Here is a 17,197-nt window from a genome sequence, read left to right as displayed (position 1 = left end):
TTTCCATCCAACATTTTTTGACATAATGCCACATTTGCCTATTCATTTGGTGAATGAAATTAAGCTTGGGGGTCCGGCTCATCTATGTTGGATGTATCCCATTGAGAGGAACCTATGTAAGTACAAGGCCTTTGTACGTAATCGATGTAGTCCAGAAACGTCAATAGCAGAGGGGTTTTTGGCCGATGAGTGCTTGACTTTTTGTTTGAGATATGATGGCGTGAAGACAAAATTTAGTAGGTACCAAACTGTGGATGATGAGTGCTCTCAAAATTTGTCACCTATATTCCCTAATATAGTCCATCCAATTGGAAGTAAGAAAAAAAATACTTTTCTCATGAATTCGTAGTTATTCTTTGAAGCACATCGATATGCTTTGTTCAATACTGGAGATGAACAAATGGAAACGTTTATCGAGTAATATAAATTATATTAATATGTATATTTTTATATAATTTTTTCTTTATTATATGATTAAACTTGAAATGTTCTTGATTGCAAGGAACATAAGAATTTAATTGTTAATCATAGTAGATCAAATGCATGGGTAAGAGCGAGGGATCATAGTCGAGAATTCAGCAATTGGTTTAAAGAAAAAGTTAAAAATATTGTATTGCCAGATTATTTAAGATGGCTAGCCAAAGGACCTAATATAGTAGCCAAAAGATATACGGGATATTTTATTAATGGATACCGATTTCATACTAAAGAACAGGATTCCCGAGGAAAGACTCAAAATAGTGGAGTGACTTTATCGGCAACAACAGATAGTTTTGCTAGTGCTAGGGACCAAAATCCCATCGATGGTGAGGTTATCTATTATGGAGCGATTAAGGATATCATTGAGATTGATTATTGGGGTTCTTTTAGTGTTTTACTGTTTAGATGTGATTGGTTTCGTAATGAAATAGATGATTATAGGTTAACTCGGGTGTACTTCAATAGATTATGTAGTACAGATGACCCTTTTGTGTTGGCATCACAAGTTTATCAAATTTTTTATGTGGAGGATCCAATTGAGAAAGATGTTTATTATGCAAGGAGTAAATTACCTGTTGATTTGTATGATCTGGAGGAAGAGAATTGTCCCAATATTGGAGACACATTTGGCGGGAACCTAATAATGACATTGGTTCCTCATCTATATTGCTTGATGATGACATTAGATGGTCAAGAGAAGATGTACCCGTTGATATCATTGATATTCCATCTCATGCACAAAATTCACATGATACAATTGGGGAAACATCGGAGGAGGAGGATGAGTTTGATGATACTGATTGGGACTGGATGGAAGCAGATGATTAAATAACAAAATTATGAAATATTTTTAAGTTAATTCTTTTTTGAGTGAGTAATAATGGTTTTTTTGTTTATAACTATTTTATGATTATTTTTATTTATATCATTTAGAAAATTATTCTGACATGCTTCAATTTTGCAGGATTTGAGAGAGATTTCGGATACTTTTGTTCAGTTGTTGAGGCTCGTCCCTTCTCCCACGTCCTCTTTGGTTTAGTTGGTAATTTCTATCCTCCATGAAATTATAGCAATATTATAGCTAATATAAATGATATTTGTTCGTCACTCTCACGCGGAATGGCTTAGTTCATTTACATTATTTATTCAACTGACATCCATTTATCTGCTCCCTATTATTTAGGTTACTTGTGTTATTGGCTTGTTCTTTCCTCCATTGGATGATAAGGGCTTAGAATTTAGATTGGGGGGTTCAGTTGAAACAATGGGGGTTTTATTTGTGTGATATGATTCTGATTTGGTATGTATAACTGTATGTGTATATCACTTTCACACTCAATTTAAGTGGATTCTTGTCTGATCCTAGAGGCACATCTCTAGTCATTTCCAGGGAAATCACTGTAAATTTGAGATGCAATTACTTCAATCATATATTATCTATATTATGGGTATAATAACTATCTAAATCATATTTTTATCTACACCACCCATCCACCCAAAAAAAAAGAAGGGACAGTTAAGTGAATTGGTCTGGAAAGCCTAAGCCTTCTAGAACTTGATGCAAGTACCTCCGATCAATTGTATCATATGCCTTCTAAATATCTACCTTGATGAGACACCTACCAGATATATTTTTCCTGGAGTAGGCTTTAACTAACTCATGAGCTCGTCAGACATTATTTGCAACCTTCTGCCTGGTATAAAGCCTGTCTGAGTATCGGAACTTATTGAAGCTACGCCTTTTGCAGCATGTTTGCAAGAATTTTAGCTATTTGTTTGTACAGAACTGTGGAAGAAGCAATGCCTGTACTCTTTAATACTTGAAGGATTAGGAACCTTTGGAAGCAGAGTGCTAGCTGTGCTGTTAATTGCTCTGAATAGCTTTCCTGATTGAAAGAAATCTTTAACTGCATGACAAACTTCAAAGCTGATTAGTGGCCAGGTTTTTTGTAAAACAGTGCATCCATCATATATTTCCTGGTCTGTGCACATAGGTTTACCTCCTGCATGTGTGTGAGCACAGGTCCAGGTCTCATCACCTGCTTATTCACTGCTGGTAGTTGGACTGTAGCAGAGCCCATCAGAGACTTGTAAAAAGCAATTACTTCTTCTTGGATCTAGTGTTGGTCAGTCAGTCCGTCTCCATAAGCATTAGTCAATTATGTAATTACTTTTCTACCCAAAAAAGTACTGAATATCCAACTTGTTACCAGGAAAACACTAGATCCAGTTAACTAAGCAGTCTGCAAAAATCTAGTCCAACCCTCATTTTTCACTTGCTTACTACTTACTAAGTTTACTGTAGGAAAATGAGACATTTTGCTGCAGTTAAAGTATTAAACTATTTATGCAATGTATTCTTTTCATGTAGTTAGTTCTTTTCATGTAGATCTAACAGCTCAAACACAATAATACACATAAAAAATCCCTCTATGTGTTCTTTACTGGTTTGGTAGAACTGGTTCATAGCTATTGAGAGTTTTGAAGTTTGGTTAACATCTGTTGTTTGCTTCTGAGTTTTGAGGTAAGATTCTTGAGATTGGACTGGTCTTGAGGTGAATGGAAACTAAAGTTTTACACTAGTTTGAGGAAGCTGCTGATTGCTACCAGTTTCTGTTCACTTTAGAGCTTAATTCTAGGTAGATTTTGATTGAAATCCTTATAATTTGAGGTTCTGCAGTTTCAGATAAGTTCCTGCACTGTTCACTAGAAATTTCAGTTTGTATAGCCAGCAGCAGCATTATGTTAAGAATTAGCCCAAATATAGTCATTAACTTGATGTTTCTTTTCTTGAATGACTTGATGTTTCTTTGTTGTTTAAATGCTAACCTATATTGTGTTTGCTTTTCAGAATCTGAAAAATATTTGAATAGTCATGAATCAAGAAGGGTGCTCAAGCAAAAATAAGAAAATATCCAACCGCATTTCAGCTGGATCACTTGCATCTTTGCGAAATCAAAGGGTTTCGTCATTGACAACAAAAAGAACCTTCCAAGCTACAAGGTCAAATGAAAATGAAGAACGACAATCAGAAGGTGGATTACCTTCATCTTTGCGAAACCAAAAGGTTTCGTTGTTGACAACAAAAACAGCCTTGAAAGCTCTAAGGTCAAATGCAAATGAAGAACGACAATCCGAAGGTGGATCTCAATTGCAAGAACAAATGCAGCAAGTGCCACAGAATTGCACCTCTTCAGCAACACAAGGAGTACATGAACAAGTGCAACAAGCGAATATGGATTCCATCACTCCTGCATCACAGGGAGTACATGAACGATCTGATGATTCTACCACTCATGAAGCAGCTGAACAAATTGAGGAACAAGGCAAATATATATAAATTTTAATCATAAACTTAAATAAAAGTAGTGATTAATTATTATCTTTGTTTTGTACTATTGCAGGCCCCTCCTCGCCAAAAAGAAAAAGAGGCCGTACTCAAATGCCAAGAGTTCATGTTAGAAAGGAGCGTAAAATAATCACTCTAAATGAGTTTAATCAACCCATTGGTCCTACTAAAGAGCTTGTAAAAGAGTTGGGTAGCTTCCTCGGCACATTGGCAAGGAGTGGGACTTTTTGTCCTCTTAATGTTGTTAATTGGAGGAAACTAGACACAAAAGATGATATGTGGAAATATATCAAGGTATGAAGTTGCCAATGTCCAATAAACATAGATGATATTTCTTATTTCTTACACTAACCCAATTGCAATAAATTTGTAGGAAAAATATGACATTCCCGGCGAGGCGAAAAAATGGATGTTTGAATCAGTTTGTAGTGCTTGGAGAAAGTATAAGAGTCAATTGAAGGCAACCCACTTCACAGCCTATGAGAATGATGAGCTTCGAATGAAGAATAGGCCAGTAGATGTTCCGAAATCTCACTTTAAGGATCTTCTTAACTATTGGAACTCCGATCCTCACAAGGTAATTACATCCAGAATCTCTTGTCTAGTCTTCGGTGAGTCAGTCTAGTCTTCGGTGAGTCAGTCACACTTAGGAACTGTTCTGACTTCTTGCCATAGCTTTTTAAGTCCCAGTTCAGTCAGTCACATTGTCACCCATCCCTTGGTAGTAGTTGCCATGTCTTACTGGTATCATTTTATAGTCCAACCATTTCAATTTGAGGCATTACAATCAGCTAGCTTATATATTATATAGAAAAATGAACAAGCAATAATATATCTTGGTCTAGAGTGAGGACATGTTATTCTGGAAATGCATATCTGTGCACATATATCTATAGGGAATCAACGAAAAATGCTACTCGACAGTATAAACTTGTCATATTCTTTTCTGCATTGTGATATTCTATATAATGTATAAGCTAGCTGCTTTTTAAGATGATGCTGCAGTATGCATTCTCTTTTAGTATCTGATATTCTGCAAATATTATTTGTCACATAGTAATATAGCATCACAGTTGTCATATCTTTTCACATGTTTCAGTATCTAATGTGCAAGACTAATTACTGTTGGTTGCTATTTGGTTGACTTGTTTATTTACAGAAAATGTCCGAAACCAATATAGTGAATCGAAATAAGTTGAACTGTCCACACACAGTTGGTAGAACACCTTTTGCTCTAATTCGCGAGGTTTGATGTTTTATCTTTCTTATTTTTTTAAAATTATGAACTTGCTAACTTTATATGGAAAGATTCTTATACTTGTTTTCATATATGTAACTAGGAAAAAAAGAAGGAAATCTCTGATACTTCAGATACTCTGTCAAGTAAGGACATTTTTGTGGCTACAAGAAAAAGAAAACTTGGCCGACTATACAAAAGCTCATATGACAATACGATTAGTAAAATTATATGAAATTTCTAATTTAAAGTTTGTCGTGCTTATTTATTTGTTCTTAATTATTGATTCAACTTTAGTTACTTAAAACTCTTTTTTCTCGCATTTTTTGTTTGTAGGCTGAAATGGAGAGAATATAATCCACTCAGGAAAGTGAAGATGGCAGTCCTTCAATTGACGCTTTCGTATCAGTCATGAGACCTGAACATCCAGGTCACGTGAGATTGTACGGACGAGGGGTTACCAAGACTGTGTTAAAAGGGCAAAAAGGGAATCTTGGATCTTCTTTAGATGCTGATGAGAGGATGGAGCAGAAAATAGAGGAAATGAAAGAGAGGATGCAACAAAGAATGCATGAAAAGTTGAACGAACAAAAGGATGCTATGGAACAAAATATTACAATGAACGTTATCGCACGACTTTAGCGTCTGAACCCAGATTTGCGACTTGATCCTGACATGTTAAGGTTCAGTGCACGTTCACCTGTAGATGCTTCCTCTGCACAACAAGCTGTTGTTCAACTAAAAAATCGACCATCTGCTGGTAGTAACACTCAAGTTCAGTACGTACCAAATGTTATACATCTTCTTCTATTTCTTTTTCTCTTCCTTCCTTGCTTGGGATTTTGCATATAAAATCAATCACTGTTGAGTTGATATAAGCAACTCTTTAAAATCTTTGTCTGCGTGCTGCTTCCCTTACTATCATAGACATCAATGCATATATTTTAATTAACTCCAACAGTTTCACACTGCAATTTAACTTGGACAACATCTGACTGACCTGTTTGTGTTGCTATCATTCCTTGTCACTTCTAAGACTAGTAAGTCATGGTTAGATCAACTGAGAGTAGGTAATTCTTGTGTATCTTTGATTTGTCTTTAGGTAATTATTGTGTTTCTTCGACTTGTCTTCTGGTTTTCATCTCTCAAAGTATATGATTTGACCAAATTTTTGTCTATGCATCATAATCCAATCATGCACATATGAGGCTTTCTATAATTTGCTAGCCTAATAGATATTATACTTCTATGACAACTATAACATATTTAATCTAAAAGGAAAAATTCACTGCAATGTTGGATCCTGAAATCTTCCAGTTGTAAATAGATGGTTCAACAGTGTATCAAGTACTTCACTGCAATGTTGGATCCTGAAATCTTCCAGTTCATGGTTTTTGCCTGTAAAGATCCTTGGCTTCTTCTTATTGGGTACAACTTATAAGGAAGTAAAACACAGGTGCAAAGGGGTTAAAAATTGATGTACAGTAGTTGCTTGCTGCTCGGGACAATACAACCCTTGTGCACAGTGCACAATGGTCCGGTTTATTATGTTATCCGTTTAACTGGTAATTGGTGATCATCATTCTTGGTTGTTTCAGGTGTTAAATCTATCATAAATTTCTTAGAATATATGCATTGATGTCTATGATAGTAAGGGAATGAGTTGAAGAATTTACATCTGACTGCATTTCTTTTATGGGTTGTGGTTGATGATGCATGTTTCCCCTCACAGTTTATATGAACATAGATTTTGAGACTCTACTTGGTTCACTTCTTTTGTATTTAATTAGTTATTTACTTCTCCGCGTAAGGTTCATTTTGGTAATAATTTTACTTATCCTCTTTTGTAGGTGGAGTAGATCAAGAAATGGATGATGAAGACGATGAAGAACTAGACCTTACTTGAAATGAATTTTGTATTGTTATAGATGGATGTTCTAGGAATCTTTTGTTACCAACATTTTTTAAACTTATTTACTATCTTGAAAGGTACTAAACTTATGCACTCATGCGGTAGAACATTTGCTTTATGGATATTATTTGCTTGATGGATAATTTTGTATTATTACTAGTTTTATTTTATGATGTATTTAAATTTTAGTGTTATTATAATTTATTATATGTATAAATATTTATTTATAACAGGTGCTATATTTTTGGTTTTAACTGAACTGATACAATAGCCTATCAGAACCGTTGCAATAGGACACAAATGGCGTTCCAATAGACAATGTAAACCGTTGCAATAGGTCCCATAAACTGTTCCAAATACAAATATAACCGTTACAATAGCCTAAAGAAACCGTAGCTATATCCAACATAACCGTAGCAATAGCTTACATAAGTGTTGCTTTAAATAATATGGTGACGGTTAAAAACCGTTGCATAAACAATACAGTAACGGTTCTAAACCGTTCCCATTGAAACAAATAACCGTTCCAACGGAGAACGGGAAAACCGTTGCAATAGACGTATCTATTGTCACGGCAATGCAAACCGTTACAAGAACCGTTCCAATAGGCCTATGGGAACGGCGGCTGATGTGACGGTCTTTAAATCGTTCCAATATCCCTATGGCAACGGTTTGGTCGTCTGTGGGAACGGTTTTGCAACCGTTCCCGTAGACCAATTTTTCAGTCGTGTGTATAGGAGGTTACATACTCGTTTGTATTAGTGGTCCCATTATACTTGGGAATCTCGGGCATTCGGAATCTCTTCGGGATTGGCTTCAGCACCGCGCTCGGGGGAAAAGGCTTCTGAATGAATTTTTGGAATCAGGCCCCTTCAATAGTGGGTGCTCTACTGAGATCTGATCAATCCTGGAATTGTATGTTTTCACCTTCTTGTCGTTGGCCTCTATCTTTTTCTCAGCAGACTCCACCCGCTTTGTCAGTGCTTCGAGCATCTTTATCACCCGGAAGTTTCCCCGGGCCCGAATTCATCCGATTCCACGGCAATTTGTTCATCCCTTCGAGTGTTTTCCCTAACCCGCCCAGGCTCGATCCTGTTAGGGACGTGACTTTGGATCTGTAACTGCACTATTGCTGCTTTCTAATCTTGAAACATTTCAAAAATCAACCGCAAGCTAACCCCATCACCTTTACCGTCGGGTGCTTCTCGAACCGATGGTTGGGGTTCCCCACGAATGCTATTTCGAGGTCAGTTGGCAATATGATGTTGATGGCAACCTGTGATTTATTGTCGACCGGGTTAGCAGTTGGGAAACTATTGGGATCAATAGGGGAAATGTCATTGCCAGGTACCACGTTATTGTTTTCACCCTGGTGGCCTGACTCGGCGTCAACATTCAAGTGAGCAGACTGAGAATTTGACATTCTTAAGTTAACCTGAAATCAAATTTCGAAGAACAAGTGTAAAATAAAGTGTGTTATGGAGATTCGTATTAAATTACCACTGTTATCCTTTGACTCACGGTGGGCGCCAAACTATTTACCCTAAAAATAGCAAATAATTAAATTAAAGAGAGATAAAACAATCAAACCAAACGCGATGGAACAATTAAGACTGGCTTTGAGTTGAACACTGAAATTGGCTTCGATAAGCCCTCGATACGGGCTCGGTTGTAACTAAAGAAAAAAGGAATTGAAGAACACTTTGAACAATAGCTAGAAGACAAAAATGAACTTTATTGCTTTGATATGCATGCCAACAGTGGTTTATAATTAAAAAGTACACCTTTTTATACAGTAGGGGAGTTTCAATCCTAGTACAAGTCTAAATAAGGTAATAATCTTCTCTTTTCTGTAAATGCCAATCTGCAGTTGACATCGAATGGAATTTGCATTGTAATATCCGGTTGAGGGAGGATATTACAGCTCCCTGTTCATCGTGCTTAACCGTTTTTCTTTTTCCTTAGTCTCGAACCGCCACTCTGCCCGGACCCAAAGCTTAGCCGTGTCCAATCCCGGAAGCACAGTCCGTCCTCTCCGGTCTCAGAAACGAGGAACCCTTCAACTTTACTCGAGGTTGCGTCAGATCATGCTTCTCACTTGTTTCTTTACTGGAAAATCTTATCCCCGATTTTTTTCGTACACGGTAATCTTAAAAATATGGTATGTTAGTTGTACAACAGGTGAAAGTGACCTGATAATATAAAACAGTAGTGCATGAACATTAGTTAATAAGTTGTCTATTTGTTTTTTTTAAAGTACTACCTTTCAGAGGATCACAGCACCATTGTGGATGTAACAATTATTGAGTCTCACCGGAATCAAAGATGACTTTGCAATTTTATGGATACAAACGTTAGAACAATTGGCATATGGAGTACAAGGAAACTATATAGAGTAAGAATTATTACAAAAGTTGTAGTTGACATAATTTTTTGTAAGCAGTATCTGCCCGCATATAATAAGAGTTTAATGTGTCGGGTTACTCTTTTATTGTAGATTATTAATACAACTAAACTTGTACGGAAGCTTGAGTATGGTGCTACAAAGGTTCTTGCTACGACTTTACTTCTTGTCCCAAATTGATTTACTTTGTATTATTTTCGAAAAATATGGTCTTTTATATATTTGGATTATCAAAAAAGTCCCAATGATTCAGCTGCAAGAACAATGTATTCTTTGGTGTCTTGTTCCAATCACTGGGTTTTCATTTCTTTATACAGGTCTTCTTCAAGTTTCCAAATTTGTAAAGTAATCAAAGGCAATTCAGACTTTCTTTAACAAACCCAAGTTTAGTTAAATATAGAATAGTCGTCAGAGAATTTAGCTAATTAATTTTGGTAATTACTATTTTATCCAACATAAAATATACTACTTATGAAGAGTTAAAAAGAAAGACGACATTTCGCTTAAGGGTTTGGTATATATATATATATATATATATATATATATATATATATATATATATATATATATATATATATACACACACACANATATATTGGTAAGGTTCAAGTAAATATAAAAGGGGATATTTTCAAAAGTAATAAATAACTTTCACATAAAATGAAGTATTAGGTAACCTGTCACAAAATAATACTAGGTGCCGACTCTATATGAAAAGCTTTTTAATATGTCAAGATTGTCTCATTCATATGTTTTTTTTTTCTTTTTTTTTTTTTTTTCTCATTCATATGTGAACACCTTTCCGAATATTCTTCCTGCTCGACAAAAAGAAAAGACAAAGCGATTCTTTCTATATAATAATAGCAATGATTTCATGTCCAAATCAGTTTTGCTATTTCTATTATTTATCATCTTCCTATTTTTTTAATGTTGTTGACTTAAATGTGTGATATGAGAGAGAAGCCACTTAGGCCTCATGCAATTATGAGACACATCCAGAATTTTAGAAGGATATATACACTATATTATCATTTAGTTTAGTTCAATAAAGAGCAAACTATAATTGATATTATTATCGCGATAAAGCATTATTTGGTTCACAACTTTTTATAGTTTTAGATTTTATAAGCGACCAATAATAACAGCATCATTATTCTAAGAAAAATCACTTAATAAATCAAAGAAAAATATTAATAAAGGAAAAAAAAGGGGAGAAGAAATAAAAATTGGGTAAGGGGTAACCTACTTTGTAAAAGTGTCGCTAAAGACTCGAAAAAATAAATCAAAAACAATAGAATAAAACGAGAAAAAGGAACCAAAAAAAAAAAAAAAAAGAAACAACAAAACATGAACCGAAAAGGAAAAGAAAAAGAAAAGAAAAGAAAGGAAAAGACCAAAAAAAAAAAAAAAGAGATGCAACAAAACGGAAAGGGGATTTCAGGATTTGATCCCTCGATAGAACCTAGGGAGGAATCCATATATAGGTTCACGTAAATTCATCAGTTCAACTTCCTTAAAGGAGTAAACCCCTGAACCATTGATGATCGCCAAGGCCATAACAAATAGTCCCTCTGTTTCAAATTAATTGGAGTAGTTTGACACGGCACGGAGTTTAAGGAAAAAAAGAAAAACTTTTGAAATTTGTGGTCTTAAAAGCTTTGTGGGCCATGACTTTTGTGTGGTTATAAAAGCTTCTCATTAAGGGTAAAATGGGTAAAATGAGGAGTTTAAAGTTGAATTATTTCCAAATTTAGAAATGTGTCATTTATTTTGGAACAGACTAAAAAGGAAAGTACCTTGTTTAATATGAAACGGAGGGAGTACCTTTTGTATCCATTTAGATTTCAGAGACATGAACAAACCTAACTTGAGTTACAAAGTTGCTTATTATTAGTGTTTTTTATATAAAATATTTTATTTATTTCCTTTAGTAATAACAAAACCACAAAAACTATCCTTTTTCTTTTTATTGTTTAAACGCTCTCGTACCTATCCCCTTTTTATTGGTCTCACTTGGGAAAAGTCTAAAGTATATCGTGTAAATGACGATGAATAATTTGTTGATGTTCTATGCGACAGAAATGGAATCCATTTCCGATCTCAGCTCTCATGTTGCGACTTGTTTCCGATAATAACAAACAAGTATTAATAACTAGACCATTTCTACCTCGAAAGCAACGTAAATATAGTGACACATATATGATCTGTATTTAGTATCATAATTCGATTCGTAAGCATGTCTGATGCAGTTCATTATTTTTATATATTAACTCAATTGTGTTGACATAAGGTATAAAAGGGCAGCCCGGTGCAAAATAGCGATCTGCTTTAGGCACATGAAAGTTATCCCAGGGTTAAGTCATTAAGGACCTTAAGCAAGAAATATTTTCCTTCCAACAAATTACTATATTGATTATATCAAAGTACGGGTAATAAACAGGTGGATCGGGTCGGATATGGGAGGTTAAAAACGGGTAATTGCAAAACGAATAAAATAACCGACCCGGCCCATATTTAATACGGATAGAAAATGATATAACCGGAGGATAAATATGGATATTTATATTATTCATGATTTTTTGAAGATGATCTTTTTTAAGAGAATCCATAGTCTCCCGAACTTGAGGAACACATAAACTTGAATATTTGCCAATATAAAAGTTAAATTCATTGGTTATTTATTTTTGTAATTGATAATATATATCTTATCCATATTTGACTTGTTTTTGAAAAATATTCATTATTCAACCTATTTTTAATGGATAATATAGGAGGATAACTGTTTTTATTATTTATTTTGCCACCACTATATCAAAGTATGACAATGCAAAAGTACGGAAGAAAGGAAAGAACTACGAAAAACTCTACAAAAACACAAGGAGAAGAGGAATATATATAGAAATTCATACATCTTAGTTAATTAACTTCCTTAACTTCATGTTTGGTTGGAAGAAGAATATCATTGACCACCTTCTCAATGTTCACATAAGATGAACCTGAATGTTCTGCAGCAGCAATTTCAGCCAATTTCTTCCATTCCATTGCCTTTTCCTTCATTTTCTTGCCTTTGTCACCAACCATCAATTCTCTCACAAGGCTTTCGACTTCATCCCTCTTCACATTATTATCAATCTCCATTCCAACATCCCATTTAGTGACAGAAAACCAACAATTTGTCTGTTGTTCAGCGAAAAATGGCCAACATATCATAGGCACCCCATTGCTTATACTTTCGAGTGTAGAATTCCATCCGCTATGAGTCAAGAAACCTCCTATTGCAGGGTGACTAAGTACTTCTTCTTGTGGACACCAACTCGCAAGCATACCTCTGTTCTTCGTTTCTTCCACGAATTCGGGTGGAAGAAATGCTGTATCACCTGAAACAATATCAGGTCTTATGATCCATAAAAAGGTTTGCTGGCTGTTTGCAAGTCCCCAAGCAAATTCAATTAGTTGATTAGGAGTCATAACAGTAATGCTTCCAAAGTTAACATAAACAACAGAGTTTGGTTCTTTGGAATCAAGCCATTGTATGCACTCTGGTTCCTCTTTCCAAAGACTAGATCCGAGGCCTTTTAATTTCTCATCATCAACGTGTTTCACTAGCAAATGCAAAGGCCCTATGGAGAAGACTGGAGGAAGAAGATTTCGGAGTGATTCAAGAACTTCAGCCTCTAGTGTCTCAAACGTGTTAAGGACAATTGCAGAAGCCTTTCTTGCTCTTTCTGTTTCTTGGAACACATATTTGATCATGAAATCATCTGGATTTGTAGTTCTCAAGAAACTTGGAAGATCCCTTAAACGTACACCTTTCATAGCCGGTATCCAATCCAAAGTTGTTTCTAGGTACCCATTTGTCAAGTCACTGACATCTACAATTTCCCAAAATGGGAATAGGTTAATCAAATAAATCACATGTATATATAAATGGGAATGATGAGCTCAGTACATCAAGAATACCAATTAAGCCTTAAAGCAAGACAACAGCGAATTCAGAATCTAGAGTCAGTAGGTTCCTAATGAGTGTAACCTTATTATATGTATACATGTAAAATTCTTTTTCTTTTTTTTGTGTGTACACACAGTTCAAGCAAAATGGAATAGGTCCAATTGAACCGACTGAACTACTCTAGTCCGGAAAGAAGTGTATTTGTACCTTTAACTGGAGCATATCCTTTTTCAAAAACCTTGTAGTAATGCATGTAACCTAAGAAACCACAAGCACTAGTTGTCCAGAGCTGAACATCAGGGACACCCAATTCTTGTGCAGCAGCGAGGGTGAAGCTCATGCTACCATCAGAAACGATGCACGAGACGGGTGGCACGTTGGATGTGTTAGTATCATTGAGCTTGGCAAGAAGATCGGTAAAGGGACCTAAGCAAGTAGTGGTTGTAGATTCACACAAAGAAGGTATGTCTTGTGTGGCATCGGCATCACAAGGTGGAAGTCCATCAGGAATGGTCTCAAAACGGAAAGAAGATATGCCGTTAAGGGAGTCAGGGCCATGAGACTTAAGGAGACGTCTATGGTTAAATTCAGTGTTGACAAAAGTTATGTGAAAGCCTTTGTGGTGAAGGATTTTGGCTAGCTTTAACATGGGGTTAATATGGCCTTGGGCAGGATAGGGTATGCAAACTGCATGAGGCTTTTCTAAGTCAGCAATGATGGAACCCATTCTTTCTCTAGATCTCTCGAGTGGAAATGAAAGATTTGTACTATGATTTTGGCAAAAAGTATTGAAGAAAATGCAGATATATTTATAGACGGAAAAAGGAAGTCAAAAAGTCAAGAATGTGACAAAAAGAACCAAGCCTGATCAGGGTAATATGGCTGGTAAAAAAATTGACAAAAAAGGATAAAGTCTGTGTATATAAGTTCATAAATCATGTGTATCTCGATCAAGGTAATATGGTCATTTTACAGTTGCATAAATAATAGTAAATATATTGATGACCACTAAATCTATTACTTAAAAAATTCAAACTTCAAGAAGGTGGTGATGTGCACAGATTATCGGGAAACCTAATCATGTGAACATATGTGCTGTTTTGTCAAATGATGCCAAGGAATGCTAGGGTTTGTCCCAATTTTCTTATCACATTTGATTTTTTTTATTTTTAAAGGAAGACAGTGTATTTATCGTTATTGATTTTTCTCGATATCTGTTATGGATGTCGGTCCAAGTGACCACCGGGTACTCCACCAAGTTTTGCTTTAACTGTTGAGAAGCAACGGAACTTCGGGGGTTGAGCCCTTGAATAAAATCCTGAACGGCCCAATCATCCGCGACCGGGGGCAGGTCCATTCTCTCCATCCGGAACCTCGACACGAACTCCCTAAGCATCTCGTTATCTCTCTGCTTGACTTTGAAAAGGTCCAATTTCCTTGTCTCGACCTTGATGGCGTCGACATGGGGCTTTACTAAAGCATCTGCAAGCATAGCAAATGCATTAATAGAATTCGGAGGCAAGTTTGATACCATATAATCGCTCTTTTGGACATAGTTTCCCCAAATTTCTTCAACAACACCAATTCGATCTCGTCGTCTTCCGGGTCATTCCCCTTGATTGCGCATGTATAGGAGGTTACATGCTTGTTTGGATCTGTGGTCCCATTATGCTTGGGAATGTCGGGCATTCGGAGTCTATTTGGGATTGGCTTCAGCGCCGCGCTCGGCGGGAAAGGCTTCTGAATGAATTTTTTGGAATCGGGCCCCTTCAATATTGGGGGAGCTCCCGGGATCTGATCAACCCTGGAATTGTAACTTTCCACCTTCTTGTCGTTGGCTCTATCTTTTTCTCACCAGACTCCACCCGCTTTGTCAGTACTTCGAGCATCTTCATCATCTCGGAAGTTTCCCCGGGCCCGAATTCATCCGGTTCCACGGTAATTTGTTCATCTCTCGAGTGTTTTCCCTGACCCGCTTGGGCTCGATCCTGTTAGGGACGTGACCTTAGGTCTGCAACTGCGCTGTTGCCGCTTGCTGAGCTTGCAATATTTTGAAAATCATTTGCAAGTTAACCCCATCGCCTTCCTCTTCGGGTGCTGCTCGAGCCGACGGTCGGGGTGCCCCGCGAATGCTATTTTCGGGGTCAGTTCGCAAGTTGATGTTGATGGCAATCTGTGAGTTAGCGTCGACCGGGTCAGCGGCTGGGACACCATTGGGATCAACAGGGTGCATGCCATTGCTAGGTACCACGTTATTGTTTTCACCGTGGTGTCCTGACTCGGCGTCAAAATTCAAGTGAGCAGATTGAGAATTTGACATTCTTAAGTTAACCTGAAATCAAACTTCAAAGAACAAGTGCACATTAAGGTTTGTTATGGAGATTCGTATTAAATCACCACTATTATCCTTTGCCCCACGTGGGCACCAAACTATTTAACCTAAAAATGAGTAACAGTTAAATTTATACGCGATTTAATGGATACGTGATTTAATATTACACGAATGACTTAAGAAAAACAAATAATTGCATTAAAGAGAGATAAAACGATCAAACCAAATGCGGTGGAACAATTAAGCCTGGCTTTGAATTGAATACTGTAATTGGCTCCGATCGAGCCCTCGATACCGGCTCGGTTGTAACAAAATAAAAAAAGAACTGAAGAACACTTTGAACAACAACTAGAAGATAAAAATGAACTTTATTGCTTTGATATGCGTGCCAACACTGGTTTAGAATTAAAAAGTTCTCCCAATTCCGGTACAAGTCTATATAGGGTAAAAATCTTCTCTTTTCGGTAAATGCCGACTGCAGTTGACATCGGATAGGATTTGCGTCGTAATATCCAGTTGAGGGCGGATATTACGGCTCACCGCTCATCATGCTTAACCGTTTCTATTTTTTCTTAGTCTCGGACCTTCACTCTGCCCGGATCCGAAGCTTAGCCGTATCTGATCCCGGATGCACAGTCCGTCCTCTCTGGTCTCAGAAACGAGAAACCCTTCAACTTTACTCAAGGTTGCGTCAGATCATGTTCTCTATTGTTTCTTTACCGGAAAATCGGAGGTAACATTATCCGTGATTTTATCCGTACACAGTAATCCTAAAAATAAGGTATGTTAGTTGTTACAATAGGTGAAAGTGACCTGATAATACAAAACAGTAGTGCATGAACATTAGTTAATAAGTAATCAATTGGTTTTAAATAAAGTACTACCTTTCGGAGGATAACAGCACCATTGTGGATGTAACAGTTATTGAGTCTCACTGGAATCTAAGATGACTATGCAATTTTATGGATACAAAGTTAGAACAATTGGCATATGGAGCACAAGGAATTCTGTAAATAATAAGACATTATTTGGAAAGTTGTAGTTGACATAATTTTTTGTAAGCAGTATCTGCCCGCATATAATAAGAGATTAATGTGCCGGGTTACTCTTTTATTGTAGATTATTAATACAACTCAAATTGTACGGAAGCTTGAGTATGGTGCTACAAATGTTCTTGCTACGACTTTACTTCTTGCCCCAAATTGATGTTACTTTGTATCATTTTTGAAAAATATGGTCTTTTATATATTTGGATGATCAAAAAAAATCCCAATGATTCAGGTGCAACAACAATGTATTCTTTGGGTTTTCATTTCTTTATACAGGGTCTTATTCAAGTCTCCAAAGTTGAAAAGAAATCAAAGCAATTCAGACTTTCCTTAACAAACCCAAGTTTAGTTAATATAGAATTGTCGAGAGAATTTAGCTAATTAATTTTGATAATTACTATTTTATCCAATATGAAATGTACTTTTGAAGAGTTAAAAAGAAAGACTGACATTTCACTTAAAGGCTTCATATTTTTAATATATAT

The 17,197-nt window shown here is 36.2% G+C and overlaps 1 protein-coding gene across 1 annotated transcript; it reads right to left on the bottom strand.

Annotated features, from left to right (window-relative positions):
* Positions 1 to 12,227: 12,227 nt before the first annotated feature.
* Positions 12,228 to 14,269, bottom strand: LOC109207256 (7-deoxyloganetin glucosyltransferase-like). The gene is made up of 2 exons (XM_019370144.1): positions 13,539 to 14,269; positions 12,228 to 13,254 (listed from the first exon to the last, which is right to left on the bottom strand). Exons 1-2 carry the CDS (start codon positions 14,056 to 14,058, stop codon positions 12,299 to 12,301), a joined length of 1,476 nt encoding a protein of 491 aa, XP_019225689.1. The 5' UTR covers positions 14,059 to 14,269; the 3' UTR covers positions 12,228 to 12,298.
* Positions 14,270 to 17,197: the final 2,928 nt, after the last annotated feature.

The sequence above is a fragment of the Nicotiana attenuata genome, unplaced genomic scaffold (genome assembly GCF_001879085.1).
Source record: "Nicotiana attenuata strain UT unplaced genomic scaffold, NIATTr2, whole genome shotgun sequence".
Lineage (NCBI taxonomy): Eukaryota > Viridiplantae > Streptophyta > Magnoliopsida > Solanales > Solanaceae > Nicotiana > Nicotiana attenuata.
Note: the sequence above shows the minus strand (reverse complement) of the source record. Positions and strands in the feature narration are given on the sequence as shown.